General features: G+C 42.8%; 1 protein-coding gene across 5 annotated transcripts in view; it reads left to right on the top strand.

Annotated features, from left to right (window-relative positions):
• The window catches only part of RASGRF2 (Ras protein specific guanine nucleotide releasing factor 2), a 197,361-nt gene that overhangs the window by 55,037 nt on the left and 119,433 nt on the right, over positions 1-22,891 (top strand). For all 5 annotated transcript variants that reach the window (XM_084802043.1, XM_084802046.1, XM_084802042.1 and 2 more), the window contains exons 2-4: positions 3,734-3,840; positions 19,289-19,436; positions 21,531-21,620. In XM_084802043.1, coding sequence (XP_084658169.1) covers positions 3,734-3,840; positions 19,289-19,436; positions 21,531-21,620 — 345 coding nt within the window. The remainder of the gene's footprint in view (positions 1-3,733; positions 3,841-19,288; positions 19,437-21,530; positions 21,621-22,891) is intronic.

Below are 22,891 nucleotides of genomic sequence, written 5' to 3' on the forward strand. Positions count from 1 at the left end.
AGTGAGTCCACGACAGCCAGGAATACAAGAGAACCCCTGTGTCAAAAAAGCCAGAAAAAAACAAACAAACAAACAAGCAAACAAACAAACCAAAAACCAAACCAAACCAAAACAAAAACAAAAACAAAAAGCACAGAGAGGAAACCCTAGTGTGAACTAGGATAATAACACAGTGCGATGAGCAGTCACCGTATGAACAAGACGGGAGCCTCTTCTGCTTTGTGATGACAAAGCGTTCAGTCAACCCCAAGTTCTAGAAAGAAAGCCCACTAGTCAAATAAATAAGGAAACAATACCTCTCTGTGCAGATCGGCAGTCACCCTCCACTACCCTGTCTCTCATCCCCTGCAACCAACAACCTGCTTTCCATCTTTCATGGAAGTAGAGTGTTTGTTGTTTGTTTTTGTAGTTGACCTTAGAAAAGTGTAGAAGGCTCATACACTAGATATCATGGCCATAAGATTCCTGTCTGCCACTACTGTTAACATCAGTGAGGTATTAAATGGCATGGAAGTCAATATGATGTCAATAATCACAAAACCTTTGATGATTAAAAAGTGTAAGAAAATACTCTCTGCTTTGCAAGACCAAAGTGCCAGGCCTATAAATTCCACCACAGGCTGGGTAGCCAGGATTAAACAACTCTGTGGGACAGATCCCTGGACAACATTTGAAGAGTGGACTGAGATAAGAATCAGACTGAGGTGGATCTCTGTGAGTTCGAGGCCAGCCTGGTCTACAAAGTGAGTCCAGGACAGCCAGGGCTGTGACACAGAGAAAGCCTGTTTCAAAACAACAACAACAACAACAACCTACAACAACAACAACAACCAACAATGACAACAAAAGAACCAGACTATAGCCTGGGACAAAGATTGAGGGTGGCACGCTCTGAAGCATGGTTCCTAATCTGTAGTAGTTGAGAATGCAAAGAAAGTTGTAGGGACACACTCTGGTTTGGGGGTGGGGTTAGGGTCACTGCCTATGTCAGCAGCATTGGCAACACTACCACAGGGAGGGAGATTTGACCTGATCACTAAAGCACCAGTTCTGGGCTAGGATTTTATTTATTTATTTATTTATTTATTTATTTATTTTTAGGATTTTATTTTTAATTAATAAAACAAAACAAAACCTTTCCATACAATAGGTGTTGATCACATTCTTCCTTTCTCCCAACTCCTCCCAGGTGCTCTCCACCCACCAAAATTCAAATTCTCTGTCTCAAACCAACAAAAACTTTAAATGAAAATCAAAACAAACAAAAAAGCTAATAAGACAAAATACGCCCAAACAAAACAAAAACCCCACGGAGTTCCTTTTGTGTTGGCCAACTACTCCTGGGCATGAAGCCTGCCTTGGAGTGTGGTTGACATACCCAATGACACCCTATTAGAGACAACTGATTTTCTCTTTCTCAAGAGTATCAATTGCACATGGCCTCTTGGCTAGGGGTGAGACTTTGTGTTCACTTTTCCTTCTCAGTGTTGGGACACTTGAATCCGTGTGACTCCCGTGCATATTCCCACTGTCTCTGTAAGTTCTCATATGCATTGATTCTGTTGTATCTAGAAGACACAGTTGCCAAGGTTATTGGCTGCTCTCCACAACCTGATGATAAGGCTCTGTTGCTGAACACGTGTAGTAGTAGTTAATGTTTCTATTGTGATGAAACCCCAGGACCAAAAGGCAAGTTGGGGAGGAAAGGGTTTATTTGGCTGCTCATCATCAGAGGAAGTCAGGAAAGGAACTCAAACAGGGCAGGAACCTGCAGGCAGGAGGCGATACAGAGGTCGTGGAGGGGTACTGTGTACTGGCTTGCTCTTCTTTGCCTTGCTTAGCCTTTGTTTTTATAGGATCTAGGATCACCACCCTAGAGATGATATCACCCACAATGGGCATGGTCCTCCCGCCTCATTAATTAATTAAGAAAATGCCCTACAGGCTTGCCTACAGCTGGTTCTTATAGAGGCATATTTTTTTTCAGTTGAGACTCCCTCATTTCTGAGGACTCTAGCTTGTATCAGATTGACATAAAACTAGCCAAAAGAATATATTTACTTATGTCATTCAAGATGGAGAAGTCGAGCTGGTTCCCTACTAGAGGCTTTATCTTTATTGTCTAGCGTTCATAGTGCAGGAAGGTACTCTGCAACTGGAGGAAAAACATAGTCATCAATAACACCCATCTACAAATCCTGCAACCTGTACCAAGGACCCGTTTGCAAGATATACTTGTGTCATAGTGTCACATATGTCATGAAAGTAGCCAATCACTGTTTTAATTGGATGTAAGGACAACTCTCTGGGATAAAACCCATACCTGACACTGCTAAAGTAGCTAAGAGTCTGAGACTACATAGGACATAGGCCCAGGGGAAAACCTATACTGTTATTCTGATAAACGAACATAGCAGTAAAAGTACTCCTAATGACATACACATATTTACCCATAGGTCAGTGATCTGGGGGCTTTTAAGAGGCTATATGGGATGAAGGGGAGATCCCTGCAAACATCCTTGGTGTTGTTCCTGTATGGGCATACGCTTCGTCACTGGCACCCAGAAACAACCGATTTGTTGTCTTCTGCCCTTTCAATGGTATCACGTAAAAGAAACTAGAGTAGAAAACTTTAACAAATATTTATTTTTATTTTAAGTATGTGTGCATGAGTGTGCATGTGTGCACATGTGTAGGAGCCCTCAGAGGCCAGAAGAGGGTGTTGTATTCGTTGGAACTGGAGTTACAGGCAGTGTAGAGTTGCCTGGCTTGGATGCTGGGGAGAGAGTCAGATGTTCTGCAAGAACAGTGAGAGATCTTCACCACTGTGCTGGCTCTCTAGTCCTCCAGAGGGTAGCCTTTTGAGACTGACTTCTTAGTGTTGCACAGAGCTTTTGAGAAACATTCAAGTTGCTGCCTTTATCAAGAATTGCTTCTATTTTACTGATGAGTAGTATTCCACTGGGAAGATGTACCAGGGTTGTCTATCTACTGACGAGAGGATATTTGCATTGTTTCCAGTTTGGGATGATTATAAATAAAGTTCAAATGGGATAAGTAGTTTTAATCCCAATAAAATAATTTCTTTCTTTTTTTTTTCCTTTTATCCAAGAAGAAATTAGATTACACTCATCAAAAGGAAATTGTGATTTTGATGTACCTCTAGGATGGCAATTATATTTCCTTCCCATGCTAAATATAATTTGTCTGTGACCCAGGGCTTAAGCTACTGGTGATGCTTTGCTAAGGCCGCAGAATTGGCAATAGCGGCAATTAGATGCAATTAGCGTCCTATGACTTCCCAGAACGGAGCCTGGATATAGAATAGTTTAGGTTCATAGACTCAGCCAGCTCAGTGGAGTAGAATCCTGTTCACTACTGCTTTATCACACCCTCCATAGCGAAAACTTCTGGAAATGTTTTCATGGTATCTTTTTTTATTCTTCATTGGCAAGTTGGTACATTGTTCTTTTTGTTCTTAAATAAAAATATGCAGTGCGGTAGGGCTGTGGGCTGAGTGCTACCGAGGGGTGTTAAAACGCTCTCTGTGTCACCACCAAGGTGCAAAGACATTTCTGGCTGGACCAGGCATGGTATTACATTTTGAAATATGGTTTACATCATGCTGGTAGATTTTGTAAGCTTATACCTCTCATAGGCAAATACTCTGTTACTGTGTTTCTACTCTTGAAAAACAAAACTATAAACCTTCTGTGTTTCTTTTTCTTTTCAGTATTACTTCACTGTTCTTTTTGGGCACGAGGGTCAGAAACCTCTGGAGCTGCGCTGTGAGGAGGAGAAGGCCGGTGAAGAGTGGATGGAGGCCATTCACCAAGCCAGGTGTGGGTCATGTCTTGCTTTTGGATGGGGCCTGTCAAGGCTGCCAGTACTTTTGGAGGCTTCACCTTGGTTCCTCCTTGTGTCGTGTGTGAGGCAGTTGTCTGCACTTTCTATGGCCATGCTTAGGTTAAAGTAACAGGCATGCAGTAGACATGGATCTCTTCCTATATTCCGTTCACTCACTAAATGCTTCTCAATGAGGGAACGTATTAAAAGTATGACCATCGCTCCCAGGAGTCTGCTACCTGGTTTGCACCTCCTCTTTGCTTATAATGGAAGAGAGGCCTGGAAGGTTAGTTCACTTGCTTAAGGTCCCCCAGCTAGGATGTCAGAGCTGGACATACACTCGGTGGAGGCCACCTTTGTAACACCTGGCCTCCTACCCCGATACCCATGCAATCCCATTGTTGAAAATGATAGTGACAAACTAACAGGGGAAACAGAAAACTGTGGTTTACTTTTCTCCTAAGTAATAGCAGGACTGTGAAACACCACTCCATGCCTATTACGGAGGAGTGAGAAATCTGAAGGAGGAGGGGGTGAGGCAGACACCCTTTTTGTTTACTTGAGTCAACTCGGGGTCCTTGGCTCCTGTGTATGCTTGCTGCCTTTTTTTTTTTTCCTGTCTTCTCCCCAGCCTGGGATGCTGTCGTAGTTATGGTTTCTATTGATGTGAATAAAAACCATGACCAAAACGACCTGGGGAAGAAAGGGTTGATTCATTTCATCTTATGGCTCAAGTCCATCGGCCAGGGAAGTCAAGGCAAGAGATCAGGGAAGGAACCTGGAGCTGATGCAGAGGCGATAGAGGACACTGCGCCTTGGTTTGCTTACCAGCGCTTGCCAAGGCTGCTTTCTTATCACGCTGAGGACCCTCCCTCCCACATCACTTAACAATTAAGAAGATGCCCTACAGACTTGCCTATGGGCCAACCTTTTTCCCCTGTGGTCCCCTTTCCCCAAATGACTCTAGCTTCTGACAAGTTGACATAAAAACTGCCCAGCACACACTGCGCCTTCACTTTCAGCTTTTAGTTCTCCTCATCTTTCTGATATTTCAAAGCAAAACTCAGCCGTGGAGCCTTTTTTTTTTTTTTCTTCTGTGCATCTGACAAGCTTTCCCCTCTCTTGTGTGTCTGTTCTCTCTCCACCATGTCCTCTAAGACACTGGGACAGGTAATCCCTCATCAATCCCTACTCCAAAAGGCTGCCGTGCCTGCATTGTGCACCGCATACAGATGCTTAACAACATAAATTATTTTCTGTGTGATTTCTACATCCTGAGCAGGCTTGTGTGTACCTTGAGACGCAAGAGGTGAATTGGAGAGGGTGGCACATTCATTGTTAAATGAAACGCATTAGGCAATTGTGGAACAGATGATCAGGAACGACCTCCAGATTGGCTTAATATAACAAACAAAACAAAACAAAACACAAAACATCAATCCCCAATTATTTCTTGCTTGTCTTTGAATCCTTGACACTTTCTTTTTGAAAACCTCCGTGGTCTCCGTACTTTGTAAGGACCACTCTGTGATGCTTATTTTTTATATTATTTGCAGTAGCTTAGTCAGGGAGCATCAGTCCAAACTGACAATGAGAAAACAGGAAGTCAAACAGATGAGCAAGATCTAACAGCAGGCTGTTAGGCTGCAGCACCGCTTGGGTCTGTTGGCCTTCAGACCTTTACCCAGGGCTCCGTATTGCTCTTCTCTTCCTTATCCTCTGCACAGTCTCCCCTCTATTTCTTTTTCTTTTTCTCTCTTCGAAGAAGAAAGCAGAATAATACAAGGTCAGATACTTTGAAAATGAGAGGTGTCAGTCGCAAAATACTTCACTCCTTTTTCTCTCTATCTTTTCCCAAGTAGTTCTCTGAGATGCAGTTGGCAACAAATGCTAGTCCCCGGGGACACCCCTGTGATGTGGGGGACAGGCCTACTGCTCAGTGCTCTGGTGCTTGCTGTCTGAGTTCCAGAGTTGGGCTTAATGAAGAATGACTTGCTAGAAAAAAAAAGGGCGAGTCTTCAAAGATGAAAGATGCATCAAGCTGGCAAGGTAGAGCCCTGGGGCCCTTTGCAGTCAGTCTTTGTGGCTGTGTCTGGTCTTTTCTACCTGAGTATAAAGAAGAGGCACGCAACTTGAAACGTGTCTATTTGACCTTATTTTACATCCCAGAAAAGCAGGAACTGTTGAACACCACAAATGACTTTACGATTGCCAAGTGAATATTTTGGTGAGTTTACTGCAGTGTGAATTACTTTAGAGATGGATGGATTTCAGAAAAGAAAATTTTCTTTGTTTTTGTTTTACTATGTTGTGGTAAGATTTTGCCATAGGTGTGGCTGTGGTCAGTAATTGACCGTGTTTGAGATCTGATGAAATCTAAGGCACGTGTGACTCTGCCAGGAGGCAGACTTGAGAAACCACTTAAGTGGTTTGCATGGCTGATTTCAAGATCTGCTTAGAAGTTGACTGTTTTCCTTGACGCTTTGATTTTTTTGTTTCTTCTGCTGGCCTTGTTTTACTTTGAGTTAAATCCTGGGACTGAGTTCTTTGATGATGCCTCTGGCTCCAATTGCTTTGTACTTAGGTCCTTATATTTGCCTTTGTGAATTGAAATGATTCTGAAATATTTACTTTCTAAACCAAGGAGTAAATAACCTAGCATCTCCAAAACTTGTCCCGACTTCGCTATAAACAATACCAGAAAGGTAATGAAACTGCTTCAGAAAGAGAGAGAATCATGAGCCGTTTTACTTGACATTTTGTATGAAACACAATTAATGAGTTGGGGTTGGTTGGCTAAGCGGACTTTTAGCGGACAATCTGGTGACATTAACTTGGCATTGCTGACTTTCAGTGGAAAACTTTCCAGGGGCCAATAGTTAGGGCTTTATTGATTCCTCCTTTCAAAAGTTGGAGCTTTTGATTAATCAGTGACTGTTTCAGCACAAGGCTTGCTCTTTTCTGAGTTGTAAATCCTCCTGTAGACACTGCCCAAAGCAGCTGTTCTCAGTCCCCTGCTTCTGAGGATGGGTCCTCTATGTAGTCTGGAAGCATTTTCTTTATGCACCATGAAAGACATACCACTGTGTTGGCTCTTTCGTCAGAGTGGCCTCCTTGTTACAGTTTAGAGGATCTTTGGACCATTTTCTGGGGTGTCCAATGCCATATTTCTTCCTCAATGCCTGACCCAGAAAACATTATCATTGGAACCAGCATTTTCAATGGGAAACTTTGACACGGTCCAGGAATGTTGGTGTAAAGTTTTGCACACAATTGCTCAACATGATATTTCTAGAACTCTAACACACTTAAGACTTCATTACGGCATGGATATGTGGGAAGTCGCTGCCAAGACTCTTCTTGTTTGTGTAAGTTGAAGCCAGAGGCATTTTACTAACACTTAAGTCTATGGTTATTTTATAATTGATCTGCCACTTGGGAGTGGAATTTGTACAGCACCAATAACTAGTATTATTTCTTCAATTTCTTAGCCTTGTATGTCAGACTTGGTTGAAGTAGCTGAATATGCGAGAACATTCAGAAACACTGGTCTGGTCAGTTGTGTGATCCTGAGGACTTCTTGGCTAACCTGACGTCCATTTAGTGTTTTATCTGCTGGGATATTGATCCTGCGGAGCCTCGGGAGTAAGATGTCCTTGGTCTGGGAGAGGACACAGTGTCCTCTTCCTCAGCTCCATCCATCCCATCTTCAGCATAGGGTCCACAGGATCTGGACTACAGCAATCAGGAACTGAGGGATAAGGTAGTTCAGAGCTGGGTGGGCACCTACAGTTGCCTTTTGGCCATGCGAATGTCAACAATATTAGGCTGAGAAGGCATCTAATGCATCCTTTGCCTTCTAGTGTGATGATGTCCCTCATTAGAAGGAAGAATGAATTAGTGCAAGTTTGTGGAGCAGACGGTGATTTGTGGCCGGGAAGGGGAATTGGGAAGGGAAGATGGACCATAAGCAAGGTGAATTAGGAGGTCACAGGATGCTCCCGTGACCGACCTGGCCTGTGGCATATAAGTCATGAGAGAATGAGTAGCCAGTACAATGAGAGGAGTAAGGCCTGTCCTGAGAAGAGATCTAGAGTTGAGTTGAAGCCATAAGGCAGAGAAACTTGGAGGTGCTGAGACTGTTGTATTTTGCCCTAGTACCAATCTGTGGCTTTCATGTTTGGTGTTGGAGACCGTCCCACTGCCTTTGGCTGGTTTTCCAGTTTCCTCATGTGACAATCTGCTCAAGTCCTCCGTCCTCCTCCTTCCTCTCCAAGTGTGTCTCAAGCAGGGATCTCAGGCTTGCTTTGAGGAGGGAGTGCTCAATGGAAAAAGGAATTCACAGATGCACCCATTGCAGGACGCTGTACAGACAGAGCACAGCAAAGCCCTGACCTAGCCCTTTCCTTTACCTTCTTGTTCCCTAACATGACCAGTAGAGACTTAATCATTCAATTAAACTTTAAACTATTTCTTTTCAGGGGAAAGAAAGCTTTAATCCACTCTTGGGTTTGCTCTTGTCTGTAGCCTTCTGATGACACATGTCTTCCTCTCTGCTCCTCTTTGACATGCACCCCAAGATGCTAAAGCTGCCCTTTCCCTGCCTAGTGGACCATATACTTCTTTTGATTTAACCATCAATAAATGTTTGGTGCTGTCTCTGTTGCATCCATCTTAGGCAAGAAGGCATTTTGAAGGCCACTAACATAGTACATGGCAGAACTGGATTTCCAGAACAGGTCAGGGAAACTCCAAAGCATATCCACTTAACCAGCAAGAACCACTGCCTCCATTACATGTAGAAAGTCACACATGTGCAGTTCCTATGTATCATCTCCTGGGCACTCAGAGCTACCTTGATGCTTAACGTCACTCATGGTTTGCATTTGGTGGCTCCTAGTATCTTTCTTCCTGCAGAACTCAGCCACTCATGGCTCCTTTCTTCCCATTCTCACTCTTCACACCCCGGGAGTCATCCATGAATTCACCCTGTGGACTGTCACAGGTCTCTACTGCTGTCCATGTCTGGGGCAGTTTTCTCGGGTCAAGGTATGAATGCTGACTGCTAAGCCACCTCACCCATGCTCTTCCTAGTGTCCTCTGGTTGCTAGCCTCCATGTGGTTACCAAAGTGTTCTTTCTAAGAACATCTAACCAGCTGAAATGGTCTCGATATTTACTACTGCTTTAATTTATTTTATTCAATTAACTTCTTACTTTAAAGAGTTTAAAAACATAAAATTTCAATTGGTTAATAGTTTATTTTATACCCAACTTCAATTTTCCCTCCCTCCTCTCCTCCCAGGCCTTCCCCCCCCCCACATTTCCCATTGTCCCACCCACTCTTTTTTCATTTTTCTTCAGAAAAAGGGAGGCCTCCCGTGGGTATCAACCAAGTTGCAGTAAGACTAGGTGCATCTCTCCTCTGATGCTAGATGATTCAGCTCAGTAGGAGGAAATGGTCCCAAAGGCAGACAACAGAGTAAGAGACAGCCCTGCCCCCACTCTTAGGAGGCCTACTTGAAGACTAAGCTAAGCAACTGTAACATGTGTGCAGAGGGCCCTACTAGGTCAGTCTCATGAAGGCTCCCTGGTTGTTGGTTCAGTCTCTGTGAGATTCTGCAGGTTTTCTTGTGGTGTCCTTGGTCCCTCTGGCTCCTCCAATCCTTTCTCCCCCTCTTCCACTGGATTCCCCGAGATCTGCCTAATATGTGTCTGTGGGTCTCTGCATGCATTTCCATCAGTTTTGGGGTGAGGCCTCTCTGATGATGATTATGTTAGGCCCCTGTTTGCAAGTATAGCAGAGTATCATGAACAATGTCAGCAGCCGACTCCCTCTTATGGCATAGGTCTCAAGCTTGACCAGTCATTGGTTGGGTTGGCCATTCCCTCAATTTCTGATCCATTTTTGCCCCTGCACATCTTGTAGGCAGGACAAATTGCAGGCCGAAAGTTTTGTGGCTGTGATGATGTCCCAATCCCTCCATTGGAAGCCTTGCCTGGTTATAGGAGATGGCCGGTCCAGGCTCCATATCCTCCATTGCTAGGAGTCTTAGCTAGGGTCATCCTCATAGATTCCTGGGAGTTTCCATTGTCCTAGGTTTCTAGCTCATCCCAGAGATGCCCCCTACCCATTCCAGTTCTCTCTCCCAGTACTCTCTCCCTCTGTCCTCCCCTTACCTCATTCCTCCTGTTCCCCCCACCACACCCCCATCCAGTGGCCTCTCCTTGTCCAACTATGATGTTTATTATCTTTCCCCTTCTCAATGAGATTCATGCGTTCTTTACTTTATGGCTAATATCCATTTATAAGTGAGTACATACCATGTTTATCTTTCTGGGTCTGGGTGACATCACTCAGTATGATCTTTTCTAGTTCCATCCATTTGGTCGCAAATTTCAAGATGCCATTGTTTTTAATAGCTGAGTAATACTCCATTGTATAGATCTATCGCATTTTCTTTATCTATTTTTTGGCTGTGGGGGCATCTAGGTTATTTCCAGTTACTGGCTATTACAAATACAGTGATATGGTGGAACATTCTTTGAGTATATGCCCAGAAGAGGTATAAATTGATCTTGAGGTATATTGATTTCCAATATCTGAAAAACTGCCAAATTGATTTCCAAAGTGGCTGTACCAGTTTGCACTCCCACCCACAACGAAGCAGTCTTCTGCTTGCTCCACATCCTCTCCAGCATGAGCTGTTATTTGAGTTTTTGATCTTAGCCGCTATGACAGGTTGTAAGATGGAATCTCAGAGTCATTTTGATTTGCATTTCCGTGATAGCTAAGAATACTGAACATTTCTTTAAGTGTTTCTCAGAATTTGAAATTCCTCTGTTGAAAATTCCCTATTTTTAAAAATTGGATTATTTGGTTTGTTGGTGTCTAATTTCTTAAGTTCTTTGTATATTTTGGATATCAGCCCTCAGTCAGATGTGGGGTTGGTACAGTTTTGTCCTTTTCATGGTGTCCTTTGCCTTATAGAAGCCTTTCAGTTTAATGAGGTCCCATTTATTAATTGTTGATCTTAGGGCCTGAGCTGTTGGTGTTCTGTTCAAGAAGTTGTCTCCTGTGCCAATATATTCAAGGTTATTTCTCACTTTCTCTTCTATCAGACTTAGTGTATCCAGTTTTGTGTTGAGGTTTTGAACCACTTGGACTTGAATTTTAAGCAGGATGATAGATATGAATCTATTTGCATTAGTCTACATGCCAACATCTAGTTAGACCAGCAGTGTTTGTTGAAGATGTTTTCTTTTTTCTTTGTACAATTTTGGCTTCTTTGTTAAAAGTCAAGTGTCCATAGGTGTGTGGATTTACTTCTGGGTCTTCCCTTCTATTCCATTGGTCATCTGTCTGTTTTTATGCCAATACCATGTGGTTTTTATTATTATTGCTCTTTAGTATAGCTTGAAATCAGGAATAGTGATATCTCCAGAAAATCTTTATTGTGGAGGATTGTTTTAGCTATCCTGGCTTTTTTGATTTTGTTCTTTCAAGGTCTGTAAAGAAATTGTGTTGGAATTTTGATGGGAACTGTGTTGAATCTGTTGATTGCTTTTAGTAAGATAGCCATTGTTTTTGAGTTAATCCTGCTGATCCATGAGTATGGGAGATCTTTCCATCTTCTGATAACTTCTTCAGCTTCTTTCTTCAAAGATTTGAAGTTCCTGTCATGCAGTCATACAGGGCTTCTACTTGCTTGGTTAGAGTCACACCAAAATATTTTATATTATTTGTGGCTATAGTGAAGGATGTTGTTTCCCTAATTTCTTTTTCATCCCATTTATCATTTGTATATAGGAGAGATACTGATTTTTGTTTTGTTTTGTTTTGTTTTGTTTTCAAGACAGGGTTTTGCTGTGTAGGCCATTGATTTTTTTTTTAGTTAACTTTGTATCCAATCACTTCACTGAAGTTGTCTATCAGATGTAGGAATTTTCTGGTAAATTTTTTTTGGGCCACTTATGTATACTATCATATCATCTGCAAATAGTGATATTTTGACTTCTTCCTTTCCAATTTGCATCCCCTTCATATCCTTTAGGTGTCTTATTGCTCTAGCTAGAACTTCAAGTACTATGTTAAATGGATATGGAGAAAATGGGTACCTTTGCCCTATCCCTAATTTTAGTTTAATTGCTTTATGTTTCTCTTTATTTAATTTGATGTTGGCTCTTGGCTTGTGATATATTGCCTTTATTATGTTTATCCTTGTGCCTTGTATCCCTGATCTTTCCAAGACTTTTTTTTTTATCATGAAAGGGTGTTGGATTTTATCAAAGGCTTTTTCATCATCTAATGAGATGATCATGTGGGTTTTTTCTTTCAGTTTGGTTATATGGTGGATTACATTGGTAGATTTTCACAAAAACATAAACATTTTAATATGCAACAGAGGAAGGGTCTGTATCCCAGTTCTCTGTTTTGCTTAAAGGAATGAAAATGTGTACTATGTGAACTGACATATATTCCTTCTTGATCAGATCCTCTGAGTTCTGGGTACAGTAAGCCAGTCAATGCAAGGGTCTTCCCAAGTTGAAATTTTCAAACTTCTCATGACACCTTCCCCGATCTCAAGTCTTAGGTTCTAGGCAAAACTTTCAAACAGGAATTTTGAAGGGTTGGATGGTCCCTTCCAGTCTGACCTACACACACTTTTCTTTCAGAGTAAAGATCTCAGGGACCTGCACCTTCTTCCCTGACTCCTGCCCAGGAAGGACTGGTTGGCCATGTCCTTGTCTGAGCCTTTGCCACAGCCTCTTCTTTCTCTCAAAGCCACCATGACATCATCGCATTGACTTGCTTATCTGTTTGCTTCTCTCTGTCAGCCTGGATGTCTTCAAAGCAAAACATGCTCTCTTCCCCTCGTGTTTCCTGCTTCTGGCATTGTGCCCAGTTGCCTTTTAGAAGGATGTGTGTGCCATTTCATTCCGTCTCACCAAGACAGGAGGAAGATTGAATCACTTTTAAATCTTCTTAGTATATTGATGAGTAAAAATGGCATCTTAGTGGGGTAAGCATTTCGTTGGACATTTGTGAGATTGACCATTTTTTGCTACCACCAATTTTATTTGTATTTCTTATAGGAAACTGTCACTTTACATCTTTTTCACATTTTTATTAATGTTTTCCCATGTCCTATCTGATTTTATGAGTTTTGTGCATAATGAATTTGCTCTCTATCTGGTACAGTCATTGTTAATCACCTGCACTAATTTTTGTGTCTTAGTTATATCTGTGGTTTTCCCCCCAAAGTTTTTGAAATATGATCCAATCAAAATACATTACCTCAAAGGGAAATGATTTCTGAACATTAAATTTCTTTATTTAATTGGCTTATATTTCATATACTACAAAATCTTTCATCTGAAATTATACAATTAAGAGTATTCACAAGTTTGCACAATCTTGACAGTAATTCCAGAACAGTTTAAAGGTATAAAAATAAACACTTAGCAGTCTTTCCCCCTTGCTTCTAGACATCCAGTAATCTACTTTATCAATAGGTTTTTCCATCTGGACACTTCATATAAAAGTGACCACCCAAGTCTGGCTTCTAGCTTCTTCCCTTTCAGTGATGTTTCAAGACCCAACAACCACGTTTTACTGATCTAGCAGTACTTTTGGCACTTTGTTGCTTTTTGTGTCTGAATTGTCCGTTTTGTGGATGCACTGCATATTGTTTATGTAGCCATCAGTTGATGGCTATCAGTGATATAGGTTGTTTATTCTTTTTTTCCATTGTGAATAATGCTGCTTTGGATATCTGTATCCAAGATACATTTTTCAATTCTCTTGGACATGTACCTACAAGAATCCTATGCCAGATGGTAACTGTGACCAACATTTTGAGGAACTACCAAAGTCACTTCTATAGAAACTGGGTTATTTTTCTCCAGAGATAGATGAGGGTTTTGAGTTTTCCAAATCCTCACCAACACTTGTTTATATCATTTTGTTTTTTCCAAAGAGTCCTTCCAGCAGAAGCTACGCTACACAGTCCATTTGCTTTTAGATGTATGCCCTAGAACTTCTTCACCTCAGAGTCAACTTTAGCATCATTGGCTTCCTGTTGTGCTTCCTTGCATCACTATTTTGCCTGCTTTTTATGTTAAAATGTGCTTTAGGAAGAATTATTGACAAAACCTTCACTCAGCCCACAGTGAGACAGTTAAATAATGAACTGCAGCTGCACACTGGAAAGGAACATTGTCAGAATCGGAGGCTTCATCTTTACAGTTGTCCCTCTTGGTACTTTCTAATCACTCAAGTTGCCATTTACTGGAAAGAGGATAGCTGAGAAGCGAGGAACCTGTGTGGGAGAGATGGCTTGGGCAATAGTGCCAGGACCTCATGCTAAAGTGGTACCCAAGAAGTACTGATGCCAATGGAATGGAGGTGCTGATGAGAGAAAATTTGAGAACGAGAGAGCACTGAAGACAGTCCACTGATGCTGAGTGATCACAAGGGAAACCTAGTTGGATCACTGTAACACATTTCCAGACAGTGGGTATAAAGAGAGAAGGTGTATTTAGGTTCACCATGTCAGATGCTCTGGCCCACGATCGCTTGTCCCTGCTCCCTGGGGCCCATGGTGAGGCAACAAACCACTGCAAGGGCATGTGGTGGAGCACAATGCTCCACCTCATGGGCCTAAGGTTTAAAAAAAAAAAAAAAGAAGAAGAAGAATGGTGAGAAGACTAAGGTCCCACAATCCACCTCAAAAGTCTATTCCTCAGGGCTGGAGAGATGGCTCAGAGGTTAAGAGCACTGACTGCTCTTCCAGAGGTCCTGAGTTCAATTCCCAGCAACCACATGGTGGCTCATGACCATCTGTAATGTGATCTAATGCCCTCTTCTGGCCTGCAGGTATGCATGCAGCTAGAGCACTCATATACATAAAATAATAAATAAATAAATAAATAAATAAGTAAATAAATAAATAAATCTCAAAAGTCTATTCCTCATAACCAGTTAGGGGTTCCCACCACCATGCAGGAGCTTTTAGGGGATAGTCAAGGTGCAGATGATAGCAGGAGGCCTGACCTTGTATGGACAAAGCCGCAGCCACCAAAATTCAAAAGTTGCTTAGTTGGACACTGTCCTGCTGCCCTCTGGGCCTGGATTCCTCCCATCCCCAAAGACATCAAGACTCTTGGGATGAGGAGTGGTGATTCTGAATGGTCTTTCCTATAAACCTGGGTGTACCCCTTGAAGTGCGGAGCTGGGACTCTTCTTTGGGGACCTTTGCTAAAGCTTTTCATGTTGGATTTTGGTACAGTTTACTCCATATACATGCTTTGTATTAAAAATGAACAGAATGAACATGCAGCGCACCTCGTAACCTCTAACTAAGCCGCATGCATTTTGCCCTCTATAGAAACAATGAAAGTCTGTAACTCTTCACACTGTGTCTTCTCTGCGCTTGTCTGGGTTCCATCCGAATGGGTCGCTTTTCTTCCGTGTGCGACAGTAGTGGTTTGGCTTGGAAATCTCACACACCAATATTTTGTGTCCATGTATGTTCTAAGCATGCTATGTGTTGGTACTCCATGGGCGATGGGTTTTCAGTTTTGCTTTTGTTATGTCGACTTACGGCAGCTTCACTTTCTTTCCCTTTGGCTACACTGTGGTTGGACAGCCCAGGGTGGGGTGGGGGGGCGGTGACAATAGCTCACACTATTTCATAAAGCTCTGGGAAGGAGGAGCTCAAAGACTCCCAATGAGGAGAAAATAGGGCAGACCCGGACTCGACCCGTGCTGCTTCATGTGTTTAACAGCATGCTGCATCCCGTTACTGTGTGTCGCTAGCTCTATCCATTTGTAAGAAAAAAGCAATAAGGAACATTTGCACAGCGGATGTAGCAATATGATACACCAAATTATTAAAGTTGGTGTTTGGTCTCGCAGCACACGAACGGCCTCACAGCACTGAATACTTGCTCGCCGAGTCTTACTTCCTGCAGACAGCCGGCTGCAGTACTCTGGGTCTCTGACCACTCTGCTTACTTGTCAGCTGTCTCGGACTTACGGGTTAGCACATTCATTGACCTATAGAATTCTAGCAATTAGGCTTTGTGTCCAAGCCCTCTTTTTTTTTTTTTTATTGGATTGCTTCATTTCTATGGCAGCCTCTGTTTGCTTTGTGACCTTTAATATCCTTCCTGTCTCTGAAGACGGTGAGTCCCAGCTGGCAGGATGACCCCTGTTTCCTGCGGCAGCTTTTCTGTTTTGTTCATTTGGGACTGTATTTGCTATCTGCTGCTGCTCAGCGGTTTACTCCACAGTGATTACCACAATAAGGAACTCATTAGCCACCCCAGCCTCTGCAGGCCAGCTGTCTTAGTAAGGATTAGCGTGGTGGCCAATGCTCAGGGGTTTCTCGCCAGATGCTGAGCAGGTCTTGTGGACCTCTGAGTGCACAGGTTGCAGACGGTCAGCTGGCTGGGTTCACTTCCTTATACCTTGCTGTACTGAGGTGAGTCTGTTGATGGCTGTTGGTGAGAGACCTCCCTTGGATGCTATTCATCATGAGCCACTGGATAGAGTAGTTCACAGCCAGATGACTGGCTCCCTTTTGGGCAAACCAGCAAGAGATGGCAGCAAACCCACCCGAAGGCAGTAAGAGAAGGCAGGTGAGATGGAAGCCAGAGTCTCCTGTGAACTCACCTTGGAAGTACCATCCGCCCCTTTGCCACACTTCATGATACATGTGTTTTTTCCCAGCCACTTAATTTGTGGTAAGCTGCTTCACCATGGGGAAGTGGTCCGGCACAGTTCACTGCCGGCTACCCCACATACTTTTCCTTTTTTGGTTCCTCCTGATGTCTACAGTGAATGTCAGGCCTGTCCTAAGCTCTGGTCTCTCTCTCTCTCTTAGCCCAGCCTTCTTTAGGAAAATGGCCAACGTTTCTCCAGAGAGCAGGTCATGTGCTGGGACCTGGGGATGCAGATGAGGAGCTAATTGCCTCACGTTCTTCAGGCCCTCTTCCCATTCCTCACTCGCTTCTGTTCTTGCATTAGTTGCTTCTCTGGGCCAACCCTGGTGAGAGCATCTCATATTCTTATTTAAGGCCCTACATCTTTCATTTACTCCCCTTCAGTTTTCCCACCAAATAAAATTCTGCTCTCTCACTGAAGTTCATAAAAATACTTGGTCTGTTAACAGTTCATTTTTCAGTATTGTTATAGCTTTTTTTTTTCTCATTGAGAACAAGCAAACAAGCAAGTCGATTTTTCTAGCATTTCTGTGAAACCTTGGAAAAGAAGGACAGCCAGTGTCAGCCAGGAGTCAACAGGAGCTCAGCCCTGATTCTTGGCCTAAATTTTCCATTTCCTTTTTATTCTTTTTGCTTTTGTTTTAAAGATAAAACAAAACTATTCTGCTCCCTAATGCTGATCTAATACATTTGTAAACACTTTCACATATCTCTGGTGAAGTTGTCAAGAAGGGGCAGAATTTTTATAAGCCTGTTTCTCTCTTAGAGTTACAGACAGTTGTGAGCTGCCATGTGGGTACTGGGAATTGAACCGGGGTCCTTTGGAAAAGCAGGCAGTGCACTTAACCACTGAGCCATCTCTCCAGCCCCTATAATCCTGTTTCTCATGCTCTGCTGCTACTTGCTCCTCTTAGAGCAGTGGTCTTCAACCTTCCTAATGCTAGGACCACCAAAAGGGTCACAACCCACAGGCTGAGAACCACTGCGGTAGAGGCAGGGTTATTTCTGAGGAGTCCAGCCTCTTCTCTCTTCTTTCCACTCTGTTATGACTGCAGAGCCCTTCTTTCTAATCCCAAAGGGTGATTTCTTAGAGCAGGTGACTTGAGAATGCCACTAACTAGGGATTGTCACCAACACTTTAGCACACATGATGTTAGTGCGGAGGGTATCAGATGACATGGCTACAGTTATGACCTTGGCACGGCCCTAAGACATTATAGTTCTAAAGAATACAATGCTATTTCAAAGTGGTTTGAGTTAGAAAGAGAAGCAACTAGAAGGAAACTACATCTCTCTCTGACCTCCAGGATGAAACTGTTCGCAGGTGTCATGGAAGCCTGAGGGAACTTGGGTGGCTGCCACCTTGCTGTCTCAGACATCCTGCTTGTTTTCCGTTTGCTTTTCTGAACACCTGCCCATGACTTTCTGCCTCGGCAGACTTGCTGTGAAGGCTGTGAGATGAGGTGGGCAGACAGGGCTACCGAACAATGGCATCCCACATCTGTATCCTCTCACTTAAGTACAGGACGAGATTCTCGTTGGCATAGCTTACATCAGGAATCTCTTCTTAGCTTTGCTCACCATGGTCTTGAGGGTGGGTTTGGGATACAAACATGGCCAAAAAGAAAAGGCAAGCAGCCAGAAGATTTGACAGACGCCTCCAAAGAGTCTGAGCTGCTCTTTCCCCCCTCGAGGCAGTTCGGCTTGCAGTTAATAACATGGCCTTGGGTCAGATAGACTTTGATCTGGTCCTAATGCTGCCACTTACTAGCTGTCTGACCTGGGGTCACTATGCACTCTGAGAACCAGATTCTTCCTTTGCTGGGTGGGATCACAAATCCTACCTCTTGCGTTGCCAGGAGGGCGCGATGTGAAACCCCCAACAAGTAGTGCCCATTATTAACTATCACTTATTATGCCACTTGGAGAAGGTTTTATGGAGAGAGAAACATGCATATCACCACCTTGAACAGTGCAAGAGGACCTGATGCAACACTCCAGCTGGCTTGACAGTGCATTCTGTTCCAAGTGCCTTGACTTTGCACTATACTCCAAGCACCTCAACATTGCAACATTGCATTTTTATTGGTAAAAACTAAGAGCATATTTTCTCTTTACCATGTTTAGTTGAAGAAATGGATACAGGATGAATTTTCTCTATAACGTATGGGACTTTGTTCAATTTTGGAACAGAGCAGTGGATGTTATGTGCCTTCTGCTCCCCCAGAGAGCCCCACAGATCTGGTGGTCTTCAGGAGAGTCATAACAGTCCCTCCTGAGCAGCCCTTGCTCTCAGGGTTGCAGCGTGCGTTCTGGTTGGTAGGAAGTCACCTTCACTGGTTAATGTTTTACTGTGTGGAATATTTTGAATACCATCCAAAGACCTATGGCATCAATTCAAAATACTTCAGTCTCTTCCTTAAAGACAACATGCTCCTTTCATATTAATATCTTTGTATTTTTTTCCTCACAGTCCTGTTAAAATTGTGGGTAGTGGCCAACATTAAATAGATTCTTAGTTGGAGAAAATGTAAAATGCTAATATTGAAATCCTATGAAATCAAGATGCCAACTGGACGATGTAGGTGAATGTGTAAGGTAGAACTAGCCAAACAATGTGCCTGAGCCCCCTTTTAAATGTGTGTGCACCTTGGCTATGTGAAGACTGCGGGAGAACAGCAGTTCACTGACTAACTGTGTAATTTTTTCTTAAGTTACGCGGACATTTTGATTGAGAGGGAAGTGTTAATGCAGAAGTACATTCATCTAGTTCAGATTGTGGAGACAGAAAAAATTGCTGCTAACCAACTCCGACATCAGCTGGAAGATCAAGATACCGAAATCGAAAGGCTGAAATCAGAGGTATTTCCTAGTTGAAGATTCTGTCGCACTGTGCGCCCCCCCTCCCCCGCCCCCCACCGTCGACTGTCACTTCCTCATGATTATCTGTCGCATATTCAGGAAAAAAATTTAATCTCATGTTATCAACAGATATCTGACTGGGCTGCTGGTCTAGATCCGAAGCCATTGTCTGCTTCAGGGTTAGGTAAATGTGCTGCCGTAATGCCCTACCATGATAAGCACGCTATCATCTGTTGTTTTCTGTGTCCCTAATGTCCTTCATTGGATCAGAAACACAATATATATTTAATAGTCTTCAGATAGACTCTTGAAGTAACAATTGTGAGTCTGCCAAGGATAAATGAAAGCCCAAAGTGATAGCCAAAGAAGGGCCAGGAAGTCAGAAATACTTTACTTATTTATGGTCTAAAGGCTCTAGCTCCCCCCCCCCCCCCCGCCCCCACGCAGAAGTTTGAAAAGCACATTTGGGATAAATAAGGAAACACTGATCGACTATGGGGGGGGCATCTCTGTCTCTCCTTCTGTCCCTCTCCCCTCAATGTGAACCCCAGAGCGGTGTTACTGTCGAGTGGCAGTGTAGGCAGTCTTTGGGTCCATATCCACCGTGGTGCTGAGCCTGGGTGCTCCTTCTGCCCTAGGTCTGCATCTCTGCAGAGACCCTTCCAAGCTGTTGTGTGGATGGTCACAGAAACAGGAAGAAGGGAGGAGGGATGTAGGGACTAGATGGTCCTCTCTGTTCTACCCAGAGATACATTGGTATCTCTTAGATCTAATGAAGGGTAAGGTACCAATGGCTGTGGTCATGGATCCTGGTTGGCAGGCTCTTTAGCCTTGACAACTTTCTTGCTTTTTTTTTTTTTTTTTTTACTGTGCAGACGTTTTCTTTCTCATCCCCTTACACCTCCCGTGGGTCACCGTGACTCCCGTGTACGTCTGCCTTCCTGTTCCCAGGTACATCCACAGTGCAGAGCTCGGCATATCTGCCTCTAGCGCTAGACGTGAGAATGCCCCTAGGGACGGTGAGCTGCCAAGGATGTTCACTGTATCATTACACTTGTCAGCTTCCTCTGTGCCACCCTGATAGTTGAGGCAGTGAAAACAACAACAGAAAACCTAACCAGCCTGCATTTTAAAAGACTATATCAGGCACTGTAATTTAAAACAAAATTATCGTGTTCTTTCTTTGCCCCAGTACACCAGATGCTTGTCTACTGAGTGAACAGGTTGGTATTTACACCATGAGAGGAACTCAGCAACAAGCGGTGCTCCCCAATATTTACTTGTGTGTGCGTATCTGTCTTCGTTGTGTCCCGCTTTAGTACAAATACAAATTGCCGTGAAAGGCTGTCAGTGGCAGGTATGTCTTTTGTGGCCACTTGACAGGAGTTATTGCGTATTCTATTATCTTCCCATTCTCTCCTAGAAAAGGGAAGCAGAGAATATTTGGTTTGGGGGGACAAGATGCAAAGGCAGGCCACCAGGGGCAGTTATGATCTTCTGACCTTTCCAGTACTGGCTTCTCAATGATTTGGTTTAAATTCTTAGTTTTGTATGAACCGTGATTGAGGCTAAACTAGAGAGCTGTACTGCTCTCAAGGCAAGATGCCACTTGGCTTTGAGTTCCTCCTTGTAGGTCACGTATTGCAGTCCTTTATGCTTCTATGAAGTATCCCTTTTCACCTGGTTTCAACCAATCCCAAGGCTCTGAGGTTGCCATGGTAGCTACCATTTTCCCAAAGAGATACCTAAGGACTATGGGATAGGCATTTCAAAGGCCACAGGCTTATCACAAGAGCTTTGAGTTGAGTGACTCTGTCTGTAGAGACCACAGGGCTTCAGGGTGGCTGCCTTCAGGCAAGGTCTTGAGGAGACACTGACCCGGTCTGTCAGAGCTAAGCCCTGGACTACTATTACTCCTTAGGCCGACCTCAGGCCACGCTTTGTCCAACACTTCCTTTCAGCGCTTGAAATACCAGGCTTAGAGTTAGACTCAATGGTCCCTGCATCTCAACACCAGATGAAGGCTGAATGCCTGTAGCTTAGCTGTGCACTGTCATTCCCCACATCCTGAGCTGGACCTATCTTGTGTTACAGATTGTTGCTCTTAATAAAACCAAGGAACGGATGCGCCCTTACCACAGCCATCAAGAGGACGAGGACCCAGACATCAAGAAAATTAAGAAGGTAGGAGGCTTCTGGAAACACAGTGACCAGTTGTCTGCTCTGTGGTGGTGACTTTTATTGTGTCCACAAGCTGGGAACAGCCTTGCTGTTTCTACTAATGGCTCCCAGATTGTCCCTACATTGGGATCCACACTGGTCTGGAAAATTTCAGCCTGAGATTTCTTTCCAGTTCTAGAACTTTCCTTATGGACCCTGGGAGGGACGCTACAAACACACATGGAGACAGCAGTGTTTTCTGTTGGGTTGATGCAGCACTATTGAAATTCCTGATTTTGCTATGTTAGTAATTGTATTTCTTTATTAAATAATTATTTACTCCTACTGTAACAAAACCTTAACCAAACGTGGCTCAGATTTTGAAATAGATTCTTTGGGCTGAGTTGAACATTTTCAATTTTCAAAAAATAAAGAAAGTAATATTGAACTATTATTTTCTTAGCATTACAGTCTTTTATTTGAACCTGGTTTATGACACTGCATTCCAAGATTAATGCTATTGCTTTTCTTTTAATAGTATGCAGCTACATGTAAACAAGGATATTAATAATATCCACTTTTCAGCTTTGTTGTAGGAGCTGATCTGTTAGTAAATAAATGAGGCAGCAATTGTTCATCGGGAACATCTGCCAAAGTGAACAGAAACATTTTACTGAACACTTAATTTAACTGAGTTTTCTGGAACTAATTATATTAAATAAGAGAATAATAAGAGAAAATCGCACAGTTTTGAACTTTTGTGACTCTCCAAAGAAACAATTTTAAACCTATTTTTGAACTCGTTAATAGGCTTTAATTTTTTCTTTGTTATTTTTATGTCCCAAATCATGTAAATGTATGTGGGAAGGATGTTTACAAATGAGGCACTCATCTCCTTTAATCTTGGCAAAATGTAACCTTTTAGATTTAAGAGCTCACAACTCAAAACTGCTTATAATTTGCAAAAATGTTCTTTAGAATTCTCAAAATAGTATGCATAGAACTTCATACAATTTTATTGAAATGTGATTAATTTCTATTGTTTGAGTGCAGCAGCCTTAATAGGCATATGGAAACTGATGTTGTGGTGTCAAAATTAGAAAGTATGTGGCAACATCTTAAGTGTTGCAAAATTAAATGCATGTTAATTTATGTCACGTGGATGAAAGAGATATTAAAGGATTGTTGAATAGATAATAGTCATATTAAGGGGATCAGGTAGGGAATTAAAGCTTTTTATGAATGTGTGAATCTGAAACATGTGTCCTTCCTGAATCGGTCATCTCTAAAGTGCC

The sequence above is a fragment of the Acomys minous genome, assembly GCF_964271855.1.
Source record: "Acomys minous genome assembly, chromosome: 11".
NCBI lineage: Eukaryota > Metazoa > Chordata > Mammalia > Rodentia > Muridae > Acomys > Acomys minous.